Source organism: Polypterus senegalus, chromosome 16 (assembly GCF_016835505.1).
Source record: "Polypterus senegalus isolate Bchr_013 chromosome 16, ASM1683550v1, whole genome shotgun sequence".
NCBI lineage: Eukaryota > Metazoa > Chordata > Cladistia > Polypteriformes > Polypteridae > Polypterus > Polypterus senegalus.
Genome location: NC_053169.1, coordinates 87300571 through 87325760, shown reverse-complemented (window position 1 = coordinate 87325760; position 25190 = coordinate 87300571). Strand labels below are relative to the sequence as shown.

Here is a 25190-nt window from a genome sequence, read left to right as displayed (position 1 = left end):
ACGGAGCTGCTGGGTGGAGTGGAGGATTTATTGATTATTGTGTTCATTATTATTATTATTCATTTATTATTGAGTATTGTGGAGGTGCTTTATGCACAACTGAAGAAATATTAAATTAATTTCTTTATTTTACCTGTTGTCTGCGGGTTTCACGAGGCAACAGTGACCCCTGCTGTCACAATTTACATGCGTTCAATAAAGTTAGTTTGTGCTCATTATTAAAAATACATATAGAAAGACAGCTACAAGTTTTAATCCTTGAAAGAAATGTTTTGTATGAATGTCAAAACACGATGCTGGCTTTTACTGATCGATATGCTGCGAAAAGGGAGCAGCTGCGTCACACAAATGTTGTCATTTAAAGTTGAATACTGATAGGTAGTTTGTCTTTTTTTAATCACTTCAGTAGGGAACAATACTAAATGACGATATCCAAGAATTATGCAAGCAGTGGAATGTCCTTTTTGGTGACTGGCTATTTACTTTGCAAATAAATGTGAAGGCTAGGCAGGGTGTAATGGTTGGATCTGCCAGAAGACACAATTACAGCGTGATGTCATAGCTTTTAAAAACCCTAAATCAAAGCCAATTCCATCCTTGTGGCTATAAAGGAAGACAGAATTTGAAGGGGCTATTATCGCAGACTGCAGTTTGTGAATTGAGCCTGTGCAAAAGCTTGGACAAAGGCAATATAAAGCATGATAGAAGGGCAAAAGAAAGTAACTCTGTGCTTCCAAGCTAACTTATCAAGGTTAAAAGACCAAAAAAATATTTTGTGCAAGATCAGACAACTATGAATGTTCTTATTTTCATTGCATCATCTTTCTTGTGCTATCCCGCCTATGCACATATGGTGATGAATACAGTTAAACATTAAATACTGTTAGAAAAAAACTGAGAAAACGGATTTCACACATCATCATCCATAGGATTCTATACTAGGTTTCTGAAGACAATAACTAATTTGTGAAACTCTGCAGAAGACATCTGAGGAGATACACAGAAATTACTTAATAATTTACTCATCTTAAAGACAGCAGTTTCTCTACATTGCAAAAAAGTATTTTCACTTTGCATAATAGGCATACCTTGTACTCCCACATATGTAAAAACAAAGTTCCTTACCCTATATAGTATTGTGCATAAATATGCTTCACTTAGTTGATCTATATCTTAATATATTCACTCTTAAAAAATGATTCAGATGTGCACTCAAACCAAACCATACGGACATATAAATATTTTGGGAAATGTAAAGACAATGTAAGGAAAAAAAAAATAATAATGAAATTTTGTTGCACCTAAATTCACAAAAAATGAAAACTATGAAATACTCATATAATAAAGATAAAGTAGCTTTGGTGCAGGCCATGATAAGTGCTGTAATAAATGTATATATTAAAATGGGGAAAATTATAGGTTATTAATAAAACCAGTTGACATTAATGTGTGTTCACAATTAAAACCTCAAAAAACACTAATAATATCTTACTAGCAAACAATGTCATAGCCCAGTCTGAAAAATAAATAAAACAAAAAATGTTCGGTAACACTTTAGTTTAGGTATCTGTTATATGTGATTATTAACATTATGCATGTTACAAATAAGCCTTTTTAACAGGTTATAAAACAATTAAACAGCAACACATTTAGAACTTTTAGTGATAATGTATTTTTATTAATGACATCATTAATAAAATATTTATACAGTTTTAATTGCTGCTTTATAATAGACACCTAAATGTAAAGTGTGACCAAACTGATAACTGTTTATTTAGAAAGGTATTGCACAGCAGTATATTTGCCATCCTGTTTTACTAATGATAACACACTTCATAACTTATGTATTTAATACGCACAGTCTCCATCAATATGTATGATGTCTCAAATAATTTCATCTCACTAAAAGTGCAGAGATTCCCGCTGAATTAAGGAAACTTCAAATCATTTAAAACTATTTAATGCAAGAGATTTTACAACCAAGGAAAAAGAAACAAATTTTATTTAAGAAGACCGCTTCTTGGAGTGATCACCAATGGGCAGAAAATGTACAATTGCTTTATTGCGACTAACAAATTATTATTGTGGTGGCCATGATAGAACTCACAAAAAATTTTTGATGCCTGTGGGAAAAATTGAAAATAAAATGGTGACACACTCAATGAATGAGGAGAAGCTACAAGTCTTCAGTTCAAAAGTTTGATCCCATTTCTACGGCCACCATAGCCATTCACCTTTTTCAGAAATCACTTATTCAATAATATGTTAGAAAAAATGACTCCTCCTTGGATGTTGGGAGCATAAAACTGGATATCTTACAAATGGATTATGCAAAACAAGTAAATTGAGATTTTTTCTTTGATGTTTTGATATTGTTTGCTGTTTATTCAGCATTGGTCCCCATAAAAAATGATTGTATCAGGAACTTTGCCATCTTCATGCTCCATAAAAACATGTGACTAAATTTTCCTCAGCCTTTACTACAGTACAAATACCACAGAGTAAGTAATATAAAAAAAAAATAATTAGCTGGTGAGATACTTTGAGTGAAAAGCCTTTGGCGGTTTTATTTACCTTGTCCATCCCAATACATGACTTCTGCCTGATTTGGTTGCACAATAACAGACGCCGGGAGAAGGAGCCAGTGGCAAAACACAGGCAAAAAAAAAAAAAAAACACAGAAAATATATCAGGGATTGGACCCCACCTGTAAGCAATGCCATCAAACACTGGCCATGCTAGGACACATTAAGTCCATTTTGATTAAAAATACTCTCCTACAAATCTCCTTAATAGATTAAGTATTCCTACATTCCCAATCCTTTAAAAACACTGTGTATTAATTTGCGCTAATAGGGGGCAGGATTGATCTCTAAACGCTGACAGATTTCAGCTGGATTCTTGGCTTTCCAGGCCTTTTTGCACCTGCCTTTCTTCATGTGTTCAACTTATTTCTTGCGTCATTCCACTTTATTACACATAATTTATGAACTTATTTGTTTTGATTTCTTTGTATGTGTGGATTACTTTAGAATGTTAAAAACATCTGGTGAAAATGTCATCTCAGTAGTCCCATTAGAAATATATTTACCGAGAAAAATGTTGATGTGTTTGATACTTTTTCCCCCCTGATGTATAGATAGATAAAAGGTGTTATGCGATAGATGGATAGATGGATGGATGGATGGATGGACAGATAGACAGACACGTATTGCTATGTATCATTTATGTGTCAGTGTTGGTACTGTGCTATAGTTACTAAGGAGTTAAGGTTGATGGCGATTCAATGTTCTGTGTACCCCATGTTTTAAAAACACAACAATACGTTTACAACTTCAACTGCATTGGTTTGGCTCTGTCTAAATTAAAGTTACAACTTCGATAAAACAGCTTGATCCAATTTAGCTGAAACAATAAAATATGAAATATATTGCCTGCATCATAAGACAACTGTATCTGGTATCTTCTTTTTCCTTACCTGTTTCATTCACTTCATTGCCAGTGCCGGCAGAGCCAAACATTTTTTCTTTAATTTCTGTAACCTCTATATTTTCATTAGTTAATTAGTAGCCATATATTCATCCAATTAACCATTTTGTAGACCCACTAAACAAGGGTGGGGTCACAGGGGTAGCGTGAACCTAACCCAGCAGACGCAAGGTAGGAACAATCCCTGGACAGGGCGACAGTCTATCTCAGGGTGAACACAGAAATGTACATGCACACACACACACACACACACACACACACACACACACACACACACACACGGGCCTATTTAACAATGTCAATTCGCCTAACCAGCATGTCCTTGGACAGTGTAGCAATATATATCTTAGGAATTATTTAGGTATATATGCTGTTGGGAAAGACTTGAGGAACAAAACTAATTTTTGCAATATTAATAAATCGTAGGAAAGGCAAAAAAAAAAAAAATGTCTCAATGAGTATGTGTTGTGATAGAAAGTGATTACATTAGCTGACTCAGGGCAGCCTAATAACACGACAACTTCAGGAACAGGCCTGCTATTAGCATCATGTTTGCTAATATTTCAGATGGGGGATGTTTAATAAGTGTAATGATCTGGGTTTCCAATTTGGAAAACGGTCTGATGGGCAAAGAATGTACTGATGGGCAAAAAGAACAAGATCATAATAATCGATATCATAATAAAGTGTACCTGAATTAAATCCCAGTTCATTTTCAAGTCAGTGTCTTTGTCCCGGGATTTACAAAATTTGACTGGCTTTCCTTCAGGACACTTGCTGGTTTTCATCTTCTTTAAAGGTGCCTCATCAAAATTAAAGTCCTCTTCTTGCTCCTCTTTCTTTGCAGCTGATGACAAAGAGCTGCAGGTTGGTTCTTCTGTTGAAAAACCTACTGCACTCTTTTGTTCATGCTTGGCCTGAACTTTAGAAGTGACTCTTTTCTTCCTTGGTGTGGATATTTTCTGTGCAGGACTGCTCATTTCCTCTTTGACTGGTGCATCAGAAAACTTCTCCTGCTCATTGTGCTCAACATTGGGCAAAGCAAATGACAATCTCTGCAAAAAGTAATAAAGTGCTTGTTAACATAAAGTATTAAACACAAATGACACAAAGCATCAATCTGCTCAGAATGTTTCTTTACCAAGGTATTCTAAGTCTAAGACCAAGAAAAAAATAAATCGTACTTCAAAAGCAAAATGGAGATAACAGAGAGAGAGAGAGAGAGAGATAGATAGAGAGATAGATAGAGAGATAGAGAGATAGATAGAGAGAGAGATAGATACTTTATTAAACCCAAGGGGAAATTCACATAATCCAGCAGCAGTATACTGATACAAAGAAACAATATTAAATTAAATAGTAATAAAAATGAAAAGAATTAAAATAAAATTAATGTTCGCATTTACTCCCCCGGGTGGAATTGAAGAGTCGCATAGTGTGGGGGAGGAACGATCTCCTCAGTCTGTCAGTGGAGCAGGACAGTGACAAAAGTCTGTCACTGAAGCTGCTCCTCTGCCTGGAGATGATCCTGTTCAGTGGATGCAGTGGATTCTTCATGATTGACAGGAGTTTGCTTAGTGCCCATCGCTCTGCCACAGATGTTAAACTGTCCAACTTTAATCCTACAATGGAGCCTGCCTTCTTAACAAGTTTAAAAACCTTTAAGTGTAGAGCCTGAAAAAACTGCAGTTCCCTCCCAGATCCAATAAGGCATACAATTGAACATAAAAAAAAATTGTTAAATATCAGGAGATACAAAAAGCTTTTGCTGATGTAAAGGCTGAATGAGAGAAAGAAAAAAAAACCTCTTTTTACATGATCTTTTAACAAAAGTTAGAAAATGTACGTATGGTGTAACATTCAGATGCGTTCAGCAACTGAGTTAACCGATATGAAAGATGACGTATTTAACATTTTTTATTTGCTTCACCTAAGTCAGTTATCACATTTTTGTTTATTAAATATTTGTGTAACAACTCTGAGTCATATTCAAAAATAACAACAATAGAAAGCAATTACAGTACTTATGTTAGTAGACTACATTAAATACATGCTTTTTAACAGCACTTTACAATGCAATGTGGTTACAAATATAAACCAAATAGGCCTGTAGTGATAGAAGAGAAGAATCGTGCTGCTGTATAACCTGTTTACATGCGAGGGTCTTTCAAGCGGGAGATTCAAGCGGCTGGCATGTAAAGGTGGAAAATCTACAAGTTGGTGTAACTGCTATAAAGGCAATTGAAACAGTAAGCTAATTTGTAGCTGAAGCTGCACAAGACATTTCTCAGTGTCAAGACAGACGAGCAGATTCCCCAATGCTTTTTAATGGAACTTTTTGAAATTTCAAAACTCTGAACAGTAGGATCTGTTCCAAGATATCTCGATGAAAATTGAACTGTCTTGACAAATGTCTTTGAAGAATAATTGTGCCACATTTCAACAAAATCGGTCCACAGAGGGCCAAGTTGTTTCAAGTGAACAGTCAGGTACACATGGCTACCACAGAAGGTCCTTCTTACATTATATGTGAAGACACCTAAAAACCAAAACAACTGATCAATTTGTAGGTGGCAGTAAAGATAAAATGATTTTCTATGTCACTGTAGAAAGTGTATTTAATAAGCTTTGAACTCGCACAAGCAACCTGCTTATGAAGTATTTATCTTTCATATACAATATACAGTTTTATCATTATTATCATGGTTCAGTACTCTCCTTTCCATTTTATTATATAGTGCTTGATTTTATTCATGAGAAAGCCCTTCTTGGGCTCTGCCGGGAGAATGCCAGATAACATTTTATGTTTAGAGAGACTTCTAGAAAGGAGAGGCAAAACTCCTATTTATGCCCTAATTGGTATACTGCATCAAAACAATATTATCCTAATATTACAAAAAGTGTCACCACTCCCTGGCATGTTAAGACCCCACAACTGCGGAATCCTGGACAGGCGGCTGCACCACAGCTGCTTATCTGCTCAACACTGGCCCTTTTGAATTGAGCTCTCTGTCACTTTTCACAACTTCTTCCCAGTCCACAACATCTGGAGATAACAGGTAGAGTACTAAAAGCAACCCAGCTACATTGATCTCTTTTTGACTTTTATCTTGGGTTTACCAATATAGCCTGGATTTAAAGTTGTATGCTGATAATATCTTTAATACAAGCTAAATATAAATGCATTATTTGCATCATAATTTGTATCGATTTTTTTTTTGCTGCCAATGTGGCTTTGAGGTATCAGTGTAAACAGATGGTCTTTTCACAGTGCAATTCCCAGCACTAAACTTGGTCCATCTAAGCACTCCGTGACTAAACACACATTTATTGGAAATAAAATTAAAATATTTGAGTACATTGGTGAAAATAATGTCTGATATGCCTTGACTTTAGCATTTACATAAACAACATCTGAAATTTCAAAAAGGGTGTGTAAACTTGTGTTACCAACTGTTTTATCACAGTCAGAATACACACTGTTTGGGCAAAAATAATAAGTACTAGTAAACTTTAAATGGGATTCCATAAAGTTGTTTTTTTTTTTTTTTTTTTACATCAACATTTTTTGAGATTTTAGATATACATGATAGACAGACAAATAGAGAGAAAGCACTATTAGATAGATAGACAGACAGACAGATAGAGAGAAAGCACTATTAGATAGATAGATAGACAGATAGATAGAGAGAAAGCACTATTAGATAGATAGATAGAGAAAGCACTGACAGACAGACAGACAGATAAAGCACTATATGACAGACAGACAGACAGATGTAAGTTACTATATGATAGACAGATATCTATATCTATAGCCGGAGTGGTGGCTCTGAGGCTAGGGATCTGCACTAGCAATCGAAAGGCTGCCAGTTCGAATCCCATAAATGCCAAAATGGACTCTGCTCTGTTGGGCCATTGAGCAAGGCCCTTAACTTGCAATTGCGGAGCGCTTTGCGTAGTGAGAAAAGTGCTATATAAATGCGATAGATAGAGAGAGATAGAGTATTTATGCATTTATCTATTGTGGCTGACAACTAGGGACCTTGCCCCACCAGGACGCCTGGAAAATGGAAGGACTGGCAATATCTTCCCCGGGACGCAAGAGGGTAGCCCACCTGGAAGCTCAACCCTGTTGAGGTCCATGGCCACCACCAGGGGGAGCCGGGATGGTTCAAGAGCCATGGAATGCAGCACTACCACCACACCAGGAAGTGCTGCTGGAACGGGAACCAGGTACACCCGGAGTGCTTCCTGGTACCCAGGCCACATTTCCGCCACACCAGTAAGTGCTTTAGGAAGGTCATCAACAAGCACCTGGAGCACATCCAGGTACATTATAAAAAGGGCCTCCTCACTCCATTCAGGCAACCCGAGTCGGGAGGCAGAGGACAAAACTTGCAGGAGAGGAGTGGAGGCAGCATAGAAGAAGAAAAGACAAAAGAGGGAAAAGAGACTGAGCAATAGTGCTGGTGGTTTGTGCACTGTGTGTGTGTGGGAAAAATAAAATGTGGCCGCATACACAATAATGAAAGGAAATCGATGAAAATGTTCAAAGCTTAAAGTGTGGTCTGTCCTATTCAGTCATTACATGGTATAGTAGGATTTTCTGGTTGTCAAATCTATAGAAAGTAATATAGCTGTGGTATGGGTATTTAGTAAAACAATAATAATGGAGTTCTTAATACAAAGCAACTAGAAGACCTCTGTTTAAACCCAAATGGCTAGGGCTCAAAATGCCTTCTAATATCAAGGCAAGGGCAGTGCACAAAAATAATTTAATTCATTAACAGTTAAACAAACCAGAAAAACAAATACAGTACTAGACAATTTTCAGGTGGTGGAATTAGACGAATGCATATACTGTATTCAGATAATATGTTGTATTAAACTGTTCTAAAATTATTCCTTTTAATATAATATAAGCACTAGCTACTGCATTACCTTGCTACTGTTTTAAGAACAAATTCAGTGTTCATTGGCAGATGCAATAGCGAGGTGTTCAGCAACAAAACTAGCATCCAGTACACTCAAATGTGCCAACTGCAAAGCACTCGTATACAACAGATTTTAAAATCATATGAAGTGACAGAAACTTTCAGTCCAATCACAGATAACATTTCATGTCAGTCAGTATAGCCAAGAAAAGTTAGCCTTTATAAACACAAATTCCATTTTTATATCACAGTAAGAGGCCCCCCCAAAAAAAAAAACTAAAACCACTTTGTTTGGACATACTAGGATGTTTATATAGCTATTCAGTAGGTAAAAGCCAAATTGAAATAAAAATCAGCCTTCATGGAGGTTAAGAGTGTTGAGAAATGCTGTGCTAACCAAATATAGGTCATGTTTGCAAAATCTAACAGCTTGTTGTCATAGATCCAAATGGTAATTTTACTGGCACCTTAAAATGCTACTACATCTTAATTGCTACTGGAATGTTTTCCATTTTCCATTACATCAGTCCCTTTACAAGGCATTTCCTATTCATTTTTAACCAAGTACATAGAAATGGAATGAAAAGAAATACCTCTTCCTTGACGTTTTTCAATGGTTCCACTGGTTCATGTTCCAGTGCTTGGGTGACAGAGGTCTCTTCTCCCTTTTCTGCCTTCTTTCTTCTAACAGCAGTCTTTCTCTGAACTTTTGCCTTTTCTGTTTTAGGAGCCCGGGTTTTCTGCCGAGAAGCTGATATATTCTTACTAACTTTTGTCTTTTTTTCCTGAGGTTTCCATTCGTCCTCATCTTCAAATTCATCTTCAGCAGTGCTAAATGAAGATAAGACACAAAATAATGTGAAGAAGTGGGATAATACTAAACTTTTTAATGTTGTGCTCCACTGCAAAAAAAAAATCAAAACAACAACATGATCAAACAGTATAGTTTTTCTTGCTTCATTAAGGAATGCAATAACTAATGTTTTAGTAGTTACTAGCCGAAGCCTGCCATAGCATACGGCGGTGTAAGACTAGGAACGGAAAACGGTGAGAAAGGAATTCTGAAATCAAGAAGAAATAAAATACTTCTTGAAAGACGCAGTTGTGAATAGGTGTTTTGGTGGTGACAGATAATGAGTCGAAAGATCTAACCCTAGAAAAAGCCACGTACAACTGACCGTGGCTGAAGACTGGTTGTTAGAATTATTGTAAAGAGTAAACAGCATGTAGGTATGAGGAAGGCCGAGCTTCTGAAATTCGATTACGTAAATATAATCGATAACAACCTCAAAAAGATGTTGTTGTAGAATGTCTCTAAGTAATTCGTGCAGCTTAATCCAAAAGATTCGTACTACAATGTCAGGTCTGTGCTCCGATCTTATCTGACAGTGCATGTAGAATTTCCGGCCAAGCAGGATTACATGTGAAAGTGATAAATAAATGAGGCTGTCTGAATTTACGTACTATGACCATGGAATCCTGCTAGTTTTGCTGCATGTATGTTGGACTTCCTGGAAAAGTGGATGGTAATATGATTATTTTGCCTACACGTACATTGTTATTTTCAGCGTTTGCTTGCAGTGCGTCTGACTGTCCTTTGTATTGTTCCACGCGCAAAACTTGTTGGTCTAATATAAGATAGTTGAGACGCGCGCCCTGTGTTTTAACATACGTATCTACGACATACTGTTGGAATAGTTCGCCGCTGGAGTGCAAAATACTAAATGTATTCCTCATTGCTAATCTGTACATGTAAAATTGGCATTGAGTAAGCCTTATTCGCTTGGCGATTCTTTTATCGGGAACATGTTGTAAATCTTTGTGCCAGCCAATGCTCGGTAGGGGAATAAAAGTGGGTAAACCATAGGATCGCAATTCATATTGAGCGTGCAAATCTGTTTACAGGAGTTGCCTATGGGACAGATGCAAATGTCCCTTTTGGCAGACGGTTCGCCATTTTCTCCGACGAAAATCGCTGCAACATTGATGTGACATGTCGGGGCATTGTATCATTGTAAATCCTGCCTTGGGTTTTCCTCGAAAAGCATTCGTATAGATGTTGTTGGATTGGACTGAGCAATTTCATGCATTCATGCATGTGTTTGTAGGATTTAGCGAAGGGTTTGATGGTTCTGAGCATGGAATCTAGCTGGAGAAGTAAAGTTTCGCTGCATGTAGAGTTTTCTTTATTTTGTAAGCGTACTTCAGAAGCTTGGCAAGGAATGCCGTGTCGGCTGAGTGTGGGCGGGACCGGTTTTGAAGAGGAGCTGCTGGCAGCATGGGGAGGGGTTTGGAAGAGAATGAATAGGAATCGAGAAATGCAGTGTCAGCTGCGTGTGGGCGGGACCGGTTTTGAGGTGGAAGCAGGATGAACCAGAAAAGAAATTATTATATTTTATATATATATATATATATATATATATATATATTTATATATATATATATATATATATATATAAGTTATCCTATGTTGATTAACCTTTTTGGTTTTAACTCTGAGCCTCTGTCTGTGGAACCTCGGTTCATGAACGTTTCGGTACATGTACAACTCAGTTTATGACCAAAACGTTCGTCAAACTTTTGCCTCAGTTCATGACCACACACTCTGTATATGAACAAGCCAGTTTCCCTTTCGATTTGTGCGCGCCGATGATTTCCACACGTGTTGCATTGTTCTCGGTCAGATGTGCGTGTTTGCACGTGCATGCGTGCTTTCGCTGTGAACTCTTTGTGCTCTATTTCATTTCCCTTCCGGTTCGTACACAACGATTACTGTATTTAAGCATCTGTTCAGCCTCTCCCTGGTCATTGTTCTCAGTCAGATGCGCGTGCTTTACCTGTGAATTCTTTGTGCTCTACAGTATTTCGTGTGGTTTTGCAGTTAACCATGGCTTCTAAGCACTGTAACCTCCTCTCCACCCAGTTCCTCCTCACTTCATGCCAGAACTTGACTCATGCAAGGTTTTTGTATTACAGATTTTTCAAATGCTCATTTTTCGGTTCGTAGCGTGAATTCTTGCAATGTTACTTTTCTTGGTGGTTTGTTAAGTTACAGATTTTTCAAATGTTAATTTTTTTTCCCTGTGCTTAAAACTCTTTTAAAAAAGACGTTTACAGCAATCAGGTTGTAAGGCTATTAGCGTGAACTCCTGCGATGTTTTCTTTCTTGGTTGCTTGTGGTTGGTTTTTAAAGTTCGGATTTGTTCTAATGTTTTTTTTTTTCCCCCTGTGCTTAAAACTTGTTTAAAAAAAGTGTTTACAGCGATCGGGTTGCAATGCTATAGCGTGAACTCAATGTTAGTTTTCTCTGTTGTCCAAGGTTTTCTCAGTGTTATTCAATGTTTTTACATATAATTTACTATTACGATGTGCATTCTATAGTGTAATTAACTATATCTGTGCTTAAAAATCTTTAAAAAAATATATTTATATACAGTTTGCATGATCTGGAATGGATTAATTGTATTTACATACAATCCTATAGGGGAAATTGCTTCAGTTCACTGACCAGACTTTTGGAACGAATTATGGTCGTGAACCGAGGTTCCACTGTATCTTTTGGGACAGGTTGTTATGATCCAAAGTACTGCATTAAGCATGAATAACAGTCACAGAAGCAATCGGTTACCATTTAGTGAATAAAATTACATCATGCTCCAAAATAAATCACAATTATTTCTATGCATTTTGCCATTCTGTGGTAACTCATTCATCAGTGAGATGGATTCTTCAACCAAAACACAAAATAGTGTGGAAATGAAAAGCTGTAAAGACAATTTTAAAAACAAACATTTAAAACGCAACAGTGCTGATAATGAGAATTGGTCAGTAGACATTGACATGGATAGTAAAACTGATGCATACGGCACTGTATGACCAAATTGCCATGATATGTGTGGTGACTCCAGTCAAGTAACATTGCAGGGACGAGAAAGACGTTAACCCTCTAAGCCACGGGTGGGCAGATTCAGTCCTGGAGGGCCGCAGTGGTTGCAGGTTTTTGTTCCAACCCAGATGCTTAATTAGAAAACAATCCTTGTCAATTATTTATTTCATGGCTTGTTAGTGCTTTAACTCTGCCATGTCAATTCATGCTCATATCCTAGATTTTGTTTTCCTTTTTAAGGAAATCATCCAAATGATTTGAAGTCTAAAACAGATTAGTTATTCTCAGTGCTTCCCTTTTGTCTCTTCACTTTCCTTCCAAGTATTTAATTAAACCAAATAGTGCATAATAAATACACACATGTAAATGGAAACAAACTAAATGGAGAAATGCTGGTTTCTTTTGTCATTTGCCAATAAGAAGCAATTAAAAACCAAGACTACAGTTGTTCAAGACTAAAATAAACAATAAGGGTTCAAAATCTTAACAAGCAAGACCACTAAAATGAAGAAATGTTACTTGAGCAATAAGTGCTTCTTATTAAGCAACTGGGTTGGAGCAAAAACCTGCAGCTACTGCGGCCCTCCAGGACTGAATCTACCCACCCCTACAACTGGTCACAATACAGCAACAGTCAATGTTTGTGTCAGGGGAAATGCGCAAGTCACTAAGCCTTGTGATACGGTAGCCTACAATAACACAATGAGCAGCATCCTTCATGTGGATCAGGCACTGACATACTACTCTCTCATGTACAAGCAACAAAAAAAAATTCTAAGAGAAGTGCGCATAGAAGCACTCTTCTACTGTCCCAATTGAGACATTGGACTATGTACTGATGACTGCTTCAAAACATATGACATGAAGAACATGTCCTAAAACTGCATCGGTACAGCAGTTGACACTAGACATCCCATTCCTATTTATGTTGACATGCTGGTATTTACATGTTTCTGTTATAAATAGTTTTTTTTCTTGTTGGGGAAAAAAAAAAAAAAAACAAAAACCTTCATACATTTTCAGCTAATTTTTCTGGAGGTAAAAATAGGAGAATAATTTGAAAAGAAACATTTTCCTTATCCTAAAATATTTTAAACAGCTAACATTTATATATGAATTCCTGTAGGCCAGGGGAAACAAGCTGTACCATATGAACTTTCATATTTTACTTAAAGTTTATATTTACTGCATGGGAGTTTGCCCGACCGGTCTACATGTGTTTTGTGGACTTGGAAAAGGCGTTCGACCGTGTCCCTCGGGGAATCCTGTGGGGGGTGCTCCGGGAGTATGGGGTACCGGACCCCCTGATAAGAGCTGTTCGGTCTCTGTACAACCGGTGTCAGAGCTTGGTCCGCATTGCCGGCAGTAAGTCGAGCCCGTTTCCAGTGAGAGTTGGACTCCGCCAGGGCTGCCCTTTGTCACTGATTCTGTTCATAACTTTTATGGACAGAATTTCTAGGCGCAGCCAGGGTGTTGAAGGGGTCCGGTTTGGTGGACTCAGGATTGGGTCACTGCTTTTTGCAGATGATGTTGTCCTGTTTGCTTCATCAGGCCGTGATCTTCAACTCTCTCTGGATCGGTTCGCAGCCGAGTGTGAAGCGGCTGGGATGAGAATCAGCACCTCCAAATCCGAGCATGGTCCTCAGCCGGAAAAGGGTGGAGTGCCCTCTCAGGGTTGGAGGAGAGATCCTGCCCCAAGTGGAGGAGTTCAAGTATCTCGGGGTCTTGTTCACGAGTGAGGGAAGAATGGAGCGTGAGATCGACAGGCGGATTGGTGCGGCATCCGCAGTGATGCGGGCTCTGAATCGGTCTGTCGTGGTGAAAAAGGAGCTGAGCCGTAAGGCAAAGCTCTCAATTTACCAGTCGATCTACGTTCCTACCCTTACCTATGGTCATGAGCTATGGGTAGTGACCGAAAGAACGAGATCGCGAATACAAGCGGCTGAAATGAGTTTCCTCCGCAGGGTGTCTGAGCTTTCCCTTAAAGATAGGGTGAGAAGCTCAGTCATCCAGGAGGGGCTCAGAGTAGAGCCGCTGCTCCTCCGCATCGAGAGGAGTCAGATGAGGTGGCTCGGGCATCTGATCAGGATGCCTCCTGGACGCCTCCCTGGTGAGGTGTTCCGGGCACGTCCAACTGGGAGGAAGCCCCGGGGAAGACCCAGGACACGCTGGAGGGACTATGTCTCCCGGCTGACCTGGGAACGCCTTGGGATTCTCCCGGAAGAGCTGGAAGAAGGGGCGGGAGAGGGAAGTCTGGGCCTCTCTGCTTAAGCTGCTACCCCCGCGACCCGACCTCGGATAAGCGGAAGAGGATGGATGGATGGATTTACTCAAATACACTGCTCAAAGAATTAAGGAAATTAATGATCACCGTTTAACACCAAGTCAGTTAAGCTTTAGGGATATCATCTGTCCATTTAGGAAGCATAAGCATTACCTGCTTAGGTGTAAATGAAAGTGACAACAGCTGCACTGGAGAGGTAACAGAAAGACAAGCCCCAGAAAGGGAATTGTTTTGCAGACAGTGGCCATAGACAATTTCTCTCTCCTTATCCTTCCTGACTGATTCTTCTCTAGTTTTGCATTTTTCTAGTGTCCTTGTCTGGCAGTACCTGCAGCTTATTCAGGTTGCACAGGTAGTCCAGTTCCTCCACAACGACACATCCATACCAGAAGACACGGTGTTGTTACACGAGGAAAGATGGACAGGGCCATAAAAGGGCATCAACCCAGCAGCAGGACTGGTATCTGCTCCTTTATGCAAGGAGGAAGAGGAGCAGGACTGATGGAGCCCTACAAAATGACCTCCACCTGGCTACTGGTGTGCAAGTTTATGACCAAACTGTCAGAAAGAGAGTTTGTGAGGGTATCATGAAGGCCAGATGTCCTCTAGTGTGACTTCACTGTGACCCATCACTGTGCAGCACCACTGGCATTCGTAAGTGAATACCACAATTGGCAGCTCCACCAATTGCACACCGTTCTCTTAAAAAAATAACAGCAGCTTCACACCAAGCATATGTGACAGACATGAAAAAGACTGGAACTACTGTGGTGAACGTTATGCAGCCTATAACATCATTCAGCTTGACTGGTTTGGCAGTTGTTCAGTGATAGTCAGGGAAGGCATATCCTTGGAGGGTAAACACAGACTGCAATGTGCTAGACAACAGTACCCTGACTGCTGTTAGGTACTGGGGTGAAATTCTCAGTACCACAATCAGACCTTATGCTGATGTAGTGGGACCTGGGTTCCTCCCGTTGCAAGACATTCCCCAGCCTCATGTGGCCAGAGTGTGTAGGCAGTTTGTGGATGACGAAGGCATTGATGCGATTGACTAGCCCGTACATTCCCCAGACCTGAATCTAATTGAGAACCTCATTACGTATGGGTGCATCAGACAGTAACTAGTAGCACCACAGACTATCCAGGAGCTCACTGATGTAAAGATTCAGGACTGGGAGGAGATCGCCCAGGACACCATCCGCTGTCTCATCAGGAGCAGACCTAGACTTTGTCGGGAGTGAACATAGGCATGCAGGTGCCATACACACTACTGATTCACATTATGAGTAGCCATGATGAAACTGGTTGGATCAGCCTGTGATTTCAATTTTTCACTTGATTTTCAGTGTGATGTTGAATTCAGCCCTCAATGGGCTGGTGATTTGGGGTTTCATTGACTGCTGTTACATCATTTTGTTCTCAAAGAATTACACAGTATGACTCAGGTGTTGTACCATGTTAGCCATTATGAATGTAGTAAAAAGTCAGGCAAAATGACTCCTTTTATTGGCTAACTAAAAAGATTACAATAAGCAAGCTTTCAAATCAACTCAGGCCCCTTCTTCAGGCAAGATGTAATACAGAAACTGGAATTCCCTGTGTTTAAACACACACTAGGACAAGTAACAACATTGATAAAGGTTTAAGTGAGACATCTTAAATGTACAAAATGAATAGACCTCTTCAGGCTAAGATTCATTTAACAAGAAAGAAGACCAATGTATGGTCAAGATCCTTGGATAAGAGAACTGTCCAACAAAGTCTTTTGAACTTCCATACAATGTGAATCTGTAGTCAGGTTGTCTGTGTCAGTCTGACAGATGCAAACAATCTTCATACCTGGCCATAAGACCCATGTCTCTATTCAAACCATGTTGTAATGTATTAAATTTTAGCATGAGTTTGACTTCCCACTTCTTTTCTCTCTTGCTGTGTTTTGAAGTTGCCCATAAGCACTGACTTTAAAGTCCCTCTCACAGTGTCCATGGCTATTGAAGTGAGCCGCTACAGGAACATCTGTGTTGCCATGCTTGATGTGTAACCTGTGTAAATTCATTCTCTGGCGGAGTGTTTCTCCCACATAGAGTGCAGTGTCAGGACATTTCATGCAGAGAATTAGGTAGACCACATTAGATGATGTGCAGGAAAATGATCCCTTTATGTGGTGTTCTAGTTGGCAGTGTGGTATAACTGCACGGCCTGTATTGTAAATGTGAGTACATGTTTTACATCTTTTCTGTAGGGAGGGAGATGTGCCATTTTCTGTTGGTTCACTTAGGAAGCTTCGGATAATTAGTTGCTGCAGGTTTGGTGGTTGTCTGTATGCCAGGAGGGGAGGTTCAGGTAATAATTTTTTCAGTGTTTGGTCATTGTTTAGCATTGGCTGAAGTTTTTACAATTTTTTGAAGTGCTTCTAGATGTGGGTTGTACATAACAAGGAGGGTGTGGTTCTTGTTGTCTTTGTTTTTATATTCCAGAAGGTTGTCTCTGGGTATGGCAGTAGCTCTTATTTGAGTGTCTGTTGTTTTGGGGGTATAACCTTGTCTGATGAAATCTTGTCTGAGCTCCTGCAGTGGTTTATCCCAGTCAGTCGGGTCTGAGCAAATACAATTGTATCGTATTGCTTGGCTGAAAATAATGGAGTGCCTTATATGCTTGGGGTAGAAGCTATGACTTCTCAGTTAGGTCCATCTGTCTGTCAGTTTGTGAAAAACAGAAGTTACAAGGGTGTTGTCTTTCAGTTGAACGGTGGTGCCAAGGAAGCCGACTTCTGTTTTAGAGTAATTCAGCTTCAGCTTATGTTGGGGTGAAAAGAATTACAGTATATTCATTATGAAAATGGAGGAGGTCCTTCTCACTGGCAGTCCAGATTATGAAGATGTCATCTATGTAACACAGATACAACATTGGTTTTAAGACGCACATTGATATAAAATCTTCCTCCAATTTTGCCATAAATAGGTTTGCATAGTGAGGGGCAAACTGACAGCCCATTGCAGTCCCCATTTGTTGCAAGAAGAAATCTTGTCCAAAAACATAACAAATTATGTGTCAGAGTGAATTTTATCACTTCTATTACTGACTTTGTGGGTGAATGATGTTGTCATACGTACATTTCACATGCCAATATGCCATCATCATAGGGGATGTTTGTGTAAAGTACCTCAATATCCATTGTGACCAGTAAGATTCCCTCAGGTAAGGGGCCTATTGCAGAAGTCAGTGGTGTCCTGGATGTAGCTGGTTGCATTGCAGGAGAGGGGTTTAAGGATGTGCTCCACCCAACCTGAAATATTTTCTGTAAGGGAGCCAATTGCCGAGATTATAGGCCTTCCTGGGTTCCCTTCTTTGTGGATTTTAGGAAGCATGTAGAAGTAACCCATTTTGGGGTTCTCAGGAATTGTTTGTTTATATGATCCCTGATGTCAAGAGGAAAGCTACTTACCATCTTTTTTTAGTTCCTTTTTGTAGAGATCTGTGGGGTCTTGTAGTTTGTAATAATGCATACTATTGGACATTTGTGTCTGTGCCTCCTATATATAATCTGATGTGTTCATGATAACTAAAGCACCCCTTTGTCTGCTGGTTTGATCCTATCTTTTTTAGTTCCTTCTTGTAGAGATCCACCCCAAGTATAAGGTGCTCCATTATTTTCAGCCAAGCAATACGATACAATCGTATTTGCTCAGACCCAACAGACCGGGATAAACAACTGCAGGAGCTCAGACAGGAGTTCATCAGACAAGGTTATACCCCCCAAAACAACAAACACTCAAATGAGAAGAGCTACTGCCATACCCAGAGACAACCTTCTGGAATATAAAAACAAAGACAACAAGAACCGCATCCCCCTTGTTGTCACCTACAACCCACATCTAGAAGCACTTCGAAAAATTATAAAAGAACTTCAACCAATGCTAAACAATGACCAAACACTGAAAAATGTATTTCCTGAACCTCCCCTCCTGGCACAAAGACAACCACCAAACCTTCAGCAACTAATTGTCTGAAACTCCCTAAGTGAACCAACAGAAAATGGCACATTTCCCTCCCTACAGAAAAGATGTAAAACGTGTGCTCACATTTACAATACAGACCGTGCAGTTATACCACACTGCCGACTAGAACATCACATAAAGGAATAATTTTCCTGCAGATCATCTAATGTGGTCTACCTAATTCTCTGCATGAAATGTCCAGACACTGCACTCTATGTGAGAAAAACTAGACAGATCTGTATTACATCTCGCCTGAAGAAGGGGCCGGAGTTGCCTCGAAAGCCTGCATATTGTAATCTTTTTAGTTAGCTAATAAAAGGGGTAATTCTGCTTGACTTTTTACTACAGTATTACTCAGAAAAGATTTTCCACTTGACCACTTTGATGGGAACACTTAAATCACACATTAAACCTCATTTTTGGGCAGTTTATATATGATTAAATTTAGTTTTGCAATGTAGTTCATTATTTCATCAATGGTTAATAAAGGATTCACTGTGCGTAGAACATGAACTGAGGCCTCATCAATGGTAGATTCCTGCCTTTCACAATCTTTGCATCCCCTGCGGTTTAGGGTTTACTATTATAATTATTTATTTTATCAGGTTTTGGAAATAAAAAATGATTTGAAGCTCAGACTAATATAAGCCTGAAGGTGAAAACAACTGAACGAATACAACTGAAACTAGACCATGTTGCTATACCCAATTCTCTAATTTCAAGGAATCAGGTAATAGCTATATCAATCTGCATGTGCAAAAAGAAATGTAGTTAAAGTGTGAAATAAAAAGTATCAGGTATTGAACCTTCATCTGATGCAAGTTTAAAATCCTTCATTTTATTTCTCAGTATGTAATTCAGATTTACAAATTTAGGCTAAGCGATACAGATTAAATGTTTCAAAAGTTTAAAGCAACACATGCATATCCAATATGAATAATTTAAATGTTCTCCATAGAGTAGGACTCACTCATCCAACAATGACTCATCGTCATCTTCGCAATACTGTGGCTTGCACGTGGTGACACGCGTTCTTCGTATCATCTGAAATAAATGTAAAAAATAAAAGTAACTGAACAATGCAACTTGCAATTTAATATTTTTTTCTGCTATTTTTAATACTTTAGCATTTGTACCAAGTCATTAAATTTAGATTCTGATACCACACCACTGTATAAAAAAATGCTCAGTGTAAACATTAACATGCACCTGTCTTGCCATCAAGATGAATTATTGGATTCTCAGGTAGCCCAAATGTCTCACCTTTACCTGGAACAGAGGGCTAGAGCAGAACTCTTTACAGAAATTTCAATACAATATATGAATTCAAATCATAACCACTCATTAGCTATCCACACAGTATGATAAATTATAAAATTTGACAATGGGGCTGTCAGAACACTTTTTTAGTCAAATATAATTTAAATATATATAAAAGTTATTTTCAAAAGTAAAAATTAACAATCCAATAAATAAGCTATCTTAACTGAAGTAGTCATGAAAATCTGTGTGCCACTAAAATTGACTGTGCTGTTTTTCTGGTCACAATCTCATGTCCATACTTCACAGTCAGAAACAGCTAACACATATTGTTGGCTATACAGTCAACCCTCGTTTACCGCGGTTAATCCGTTCCAGACTCTGCTGCGATAAATGAATTTCCGCGAAGTAGGATTATTTATTTATAAATCGAATATTTTCACAGTTAGAGCATAGAAAACCTATTTAAGACCTTCCAAATATATTCTCTAACATTATTAGAGCCCTCTAGACATGAAATAACACCCTTTAGTCAAAGGTTTAAACTGTGCTCCATGACAAGGCAGAGATGACAGTTCCGTCTCACAATTAAAAGAATGCAAACATATGTTCCTCTTCAAAGAGGTACACGTCAGGAGCGGAGAATGTCAGAGAGAGAGAGAGAGAGAGAGAGAGAGAGAGAGAGAGAGAGAGAGAGAGAGAGAGAGAGAGAGAGAGAGAGAGAGAGAGAGAGAGAGAGAAGCAAACAATCAAAAATCAATAGGGCTGTTTGGGCTTTTAAGTATGGGAAGCACCGCCGGACAAAGCAGCTACAAGGAAGGCAATGTGAAGGTAGTCTTTCAGCATTTTTTAGAGGAGCGTCCGTATCCTCTATGCAAATAGCCTCTGTGTAAACAGCCCCTCTGCTCACACCCCCTCCGTCAGGAGCAGAGAATGTCAGAGAGAGTGAGAGAGACAGAGACAAGCAAACAATCGAAAATCAATACGTGCTGTTTGGGCTTTCAAGTATGCAAAGCACCGCACGGGAAGCATATCTTATATCATTGAGGAGTTTTATTTAATACGTAATATGTGCTCTGATTGGGTAGCTTCTCAGCAATCTTGCAATAGCGTCCCTTGTATGAAATCAACTGGGCAAACCAACTGAGGAAGCATGTACCATAAATTAAAAGACCCATTGTCCGCAGAAATATGCGAACCAGCAAAAACACCGTGATATATATTTAGATATGCTTACATTTAAAATCCGCGATAGAGTGAAGCCACGAAAGTCGAAGTGAGATATAGCAAGGAATCACTGTATAGCTTATATTCTCATTAATGAAACAAAATTTTTGGACAATGATAATCATTTCCGTTTTACTGGGGTTTTCTGAAACTACCAATCAGAGAATAACTCTCTGATCTCAAAACACTGCCTGACAAGAAAGGTGGAGCATGAAGGCTGATTCATACATTATGTGGAGACAAAAACGGAAGATTCTCTGCTAGCATAAAATCTCACAATCCAATGGGTAGGAGAGAACCAGAGATTTGCACTGTCCTAGAAAATATACAAAGACTGACAATGAATGTAAATCTATTATAAAAGGAAATCTTGGGACGAGACTTTCTCGGAGATAATTTCAGGTCCCGCAAGACAAGACTTTTTGCCAAGTCCCACCCTCCTCTCAAACATTTAAACCAACCACTTCTCATTCGTGTGAATGCCATTGTCAGACACAGATCCTGCGCTCCCCAATGAAGAGGCGTATCCGCGAGAATTAAAAGATTTGTTGTTTGGTGAAAGTGAAATCCACATACGTGAGTGGCAGAAAGGCAAAGTGGCTGGAGCATAGTGCCCACAAAGAGGTTGGCAAGCAAAGCAAGCAGGGGGCAGAGCCCCCTAGTTTTATAAAAGGAACAAATCATTCCATATCAAATCAACCAATGGCCCATGCACTTCAGACTCAAAAAATACCAGGTGTACCGATGTTAGTCAGCCAGGTTACCAAGGGGAGGTGGGTATTGATTCTATCCGGACTCATTTTTTCATCAAGTTTTACAAGTCCAGAGTTCAAAAATTAAAACACTGGCCAGGCTCAGACTTTGCAGGGTGGTACAATAATTGGTATAGTATGTGACACAATTAAAATATTTGGTCCAGATGAACCTGCACGGTCAAAGGAGCCGCATGAAATTGACCAGAATTTAATTTAAGTTTTTGGCTTAGCCATGTTTAGGCCCCAGAAATACATATCTGTAACCAACACAGACATTTGATTCCCCCCCATACACAGATAACTGTATAGGCTTTCTGAAAAAATGCAAAATACAGAAAAGTTTGAACAGCAAACCTCTCAAATCCAAATATATCATTTTGGATTTCTTTTTCCGAGCACCCTAACGAAATGTGAGAATGTGCAGATATTTTTAAAAATATTTTTGATTTATTCTATATTCTATTCATATAGTCCACTGTCCATTCTTTTTAAAACATAAACTTTACGTTTTCTATGCAAATCTTTCATGTTTATTTCCCATCCTAAACATAAATTGAATGTGCCATGTGTCAGTAATGGTATTCATTGAGTTTTCAATCAGTAAGTTATCAAAAATGTCAGACTTTTTTTTCCCCCCATATCAAATGAGGATATCCTATCTCATGTTGCCGAGCAAAGGATCCAATTCTCCATGGCCAAAAGCGTACCCGGTACTCGAGAATACCACTGTTACATCCCTATAGAAGATGGCAGACTCAAAAGACAGCCGGGTGTCTGGGGAAGACAGTGAATCGACTGTCCGAATATTCACCACTGGAGGAGCAGCTGAGATCCTGCCCTCTCATGATCAGAGGTGTCCCTCACATTAGCCGCACTGTAGTATGTTGAGTGCATGTATGATGAAAAATGTTGGATCGGTGTGATTCGTGACAAGAGTGAAGTAGAATCAGACATCCCAATATGTTCCAAGCATCCAAACTATCCTGCAGTCTCTCCACTGGCCACCTAGAGACGATATTTGTTGGGTGCCATTATAGTGTGTCACTGCACTGCTTAGTGCATCTACAACAGTCAGTGGGAGGCAGTACAACTTGATCTCAAAGACAAAGGTGCTCTACACTCTGCGTTTTGTTTGAAACAGAAATGAAACCGGTCATATTCCTGCTGCTGCAATACCAAGATGCTAACATTTCATTATAACTAGTGTGGTATTTAATGATAAATTAAGCAGCTGCTGTTCATACTATTGGCGAGTTCAACCCATGTTTAGAATGGAAAATAAAAATAAGACTCACATAAGAAAAATAAGATTGTTCTTAGAGAAAGAAGGAACCGTGTAGGATACTGGGAAAATAATTCTAAAAATGCCTGGACGTTTCCACTGTACGTTAAACGTGGAAAAAAAAAATCGTTTTCAGACCAGCTTGAGAGGTTTGCTGGTCAAACCCTGATGCAATTGCTTGTTTGTTTATAACCTTTTGAAAAGCCCCATGCAGGTATCTAAATATGAAAAAATCTCATCTGGCTACTTCAATAAGTATGGTTTCTGAAAGCCTATACGTGTCAAAGTCAAAGACGCAAAATTCCCATTCCCCTCCCCTTTCCGAAGGTCTGCTTTTATCAAGTGGTGTCATCTGGACCAAACATTTTGATTTTGTTCCATACTATACCTATGAAAAGGTACCAGTATGCAAAATGCGAGTCTGCTAGGTGGTTTAGTTCTTGAGGTATGGTCGTGTGAAATTGATGAAGAAAAATACAGCTGTGTCAAATTTAACGCCCCTCTCCCTTTTTAAAATTGGCTGGATCTTAGAAAGTATTGATCTTACACCAAAATAATTTCACAGGGTGTCTCTCTGGATAACACAACACAACATTTGGTATTGTTTTCTCAGAATTATTTGAGACTGAAGTGTGTCGGGTTCCCGGAAAATCGGTTGATTTGACAGGGAATGACCCTGAAATATTATATGTTGTATTAAAATGAACACGAAGAGAATACTCAATATTATTATTATCAAGAAAACACATTTATCTAAAGTAACATGTTTGAGTGATTAACACAAATGCATTCAGTTAAGACCTCGAGATACTTGAACTCAAACTCAAGTACAAGTATTTTGGGGTCTGGTTCACGAGTGAAGGAAGAATGGAGCGGGAGATCGACAGGCGGATCGGTGCGGCGTCTGCAGTCATGTGGGCTCTGCATCGGTCTGTCGTGGTGAAAAAGGAGCTGAGCCGTAAGGCAAAGCTCTCAATTTACCAGTCGATCTACGTTCCTACCCTAACCTATGGTCATGAGCGATGGGTAGTGACCGAAAGAACGAGATCACAAATACAAGCGGCTGAAATGAGTTTCCTCCGCAGGGTGTCTGGGCTTTCCCTTAAAGAAAAGGTGAGAAGCTCAGTCATCCAAGAGGGGCATTGAGAAGAGTCAGATGAGGTGACTCGGGCATCTGATCAGGATGCCTCCTGGACACCTCCCTGGCGAGGTGTTCCGGGTACGTCCAACCAGGAGGAGGCCCCAGGGAAGACACAGGACACGCTGGACGGACTATGTCTCCCGGCTGGCCTGTGAACGGCTCGGGATTCCCCCGGAAGAGCTGGAAGAAGTGGCCGAGGAGAGGGAAGTCTGGACATCTCTGCTGAAGCTGCTGCCCCAGCGACACAATCTCTGATAAGCGGGAGAGGATGGATGGCATTCAGTTAACCAGTGACAAAGAGCAATGTTTTTTGCAGTAGGACACAAAAAGATAACATAGCTCTATAATAGTTTGTCTCATTGTAAGACAAAAGAAACTATTAGTCTCAAAAAACCACAGCTGTCCAAAGATCAATAATGTACAAAACAGTCCACTAATAAAATGTAGTGCCCAGTTGTATTTGGTGAACCATGGGGAAGCATTCCAAGCAAACCTCTCTCTTTTTTTGTGTAAATCAGTATACTTTCTCACTTAATACTTAATGGTTTCCCTGCAATCCAATGGAGAACCAGAGCTTGATTCCTGTTAGGAAACCCTAGAAAACATACTGAGTGATTATTTTTAAAGGCACAGTATTAATTCCTAAAGTTACCACATTTTCTTAGTGATATTGAGCAATGGGATTCTAACTTACAGTTCAAATTCAAAGTATTTGCTCCCTTCCTGACTGCCTCCGTTTCTGCTTATTTGTCACATTTTAATTGCTTTTCTCCAAATAAATTTAGTATAATACAAAAGACAACCTGAGTAAATACAGTACACAGTTTTTAATGATCATTTGATTTATTGATGGTGAACTCTTCCCAAACCCCCAACACCTATATCATCCATATCACGAGCAGAAAAAGTTAATTGAAAGTCAGTCAGTAGA

General features: G+C 39.1%; 1 protein-coding gene across 1 annotated transcript in view; it reads right to left on the bottom strand.

Annotated features, from left to right (window-relative positions):
- The window catches only part of srbd1 (S1 RNA binding domain 1), a 389487-nt gene that overhangs the window by 359578 nt on the left and 4719 nt on the right, over positions 1-25190 (bottom strand). Inside the window, exons 2-4 of the mRNA XM_039738094.1 lie at positions 19565-19638; positions 9017-9254; positions 4182-4544 (exon numbers count right to left, since the gene is read on the bottom strand). Of these exons, the coding sequence (XP_039594028.1) occupies positions 4182-4544; positions 9017-9254; positions 19565-19638 (675 nt within the window). The remainder of the gene's footprint in view (positions 1-4181; positions 4545-9016; positions 9255-19564; positions 19639-25190) is intronic.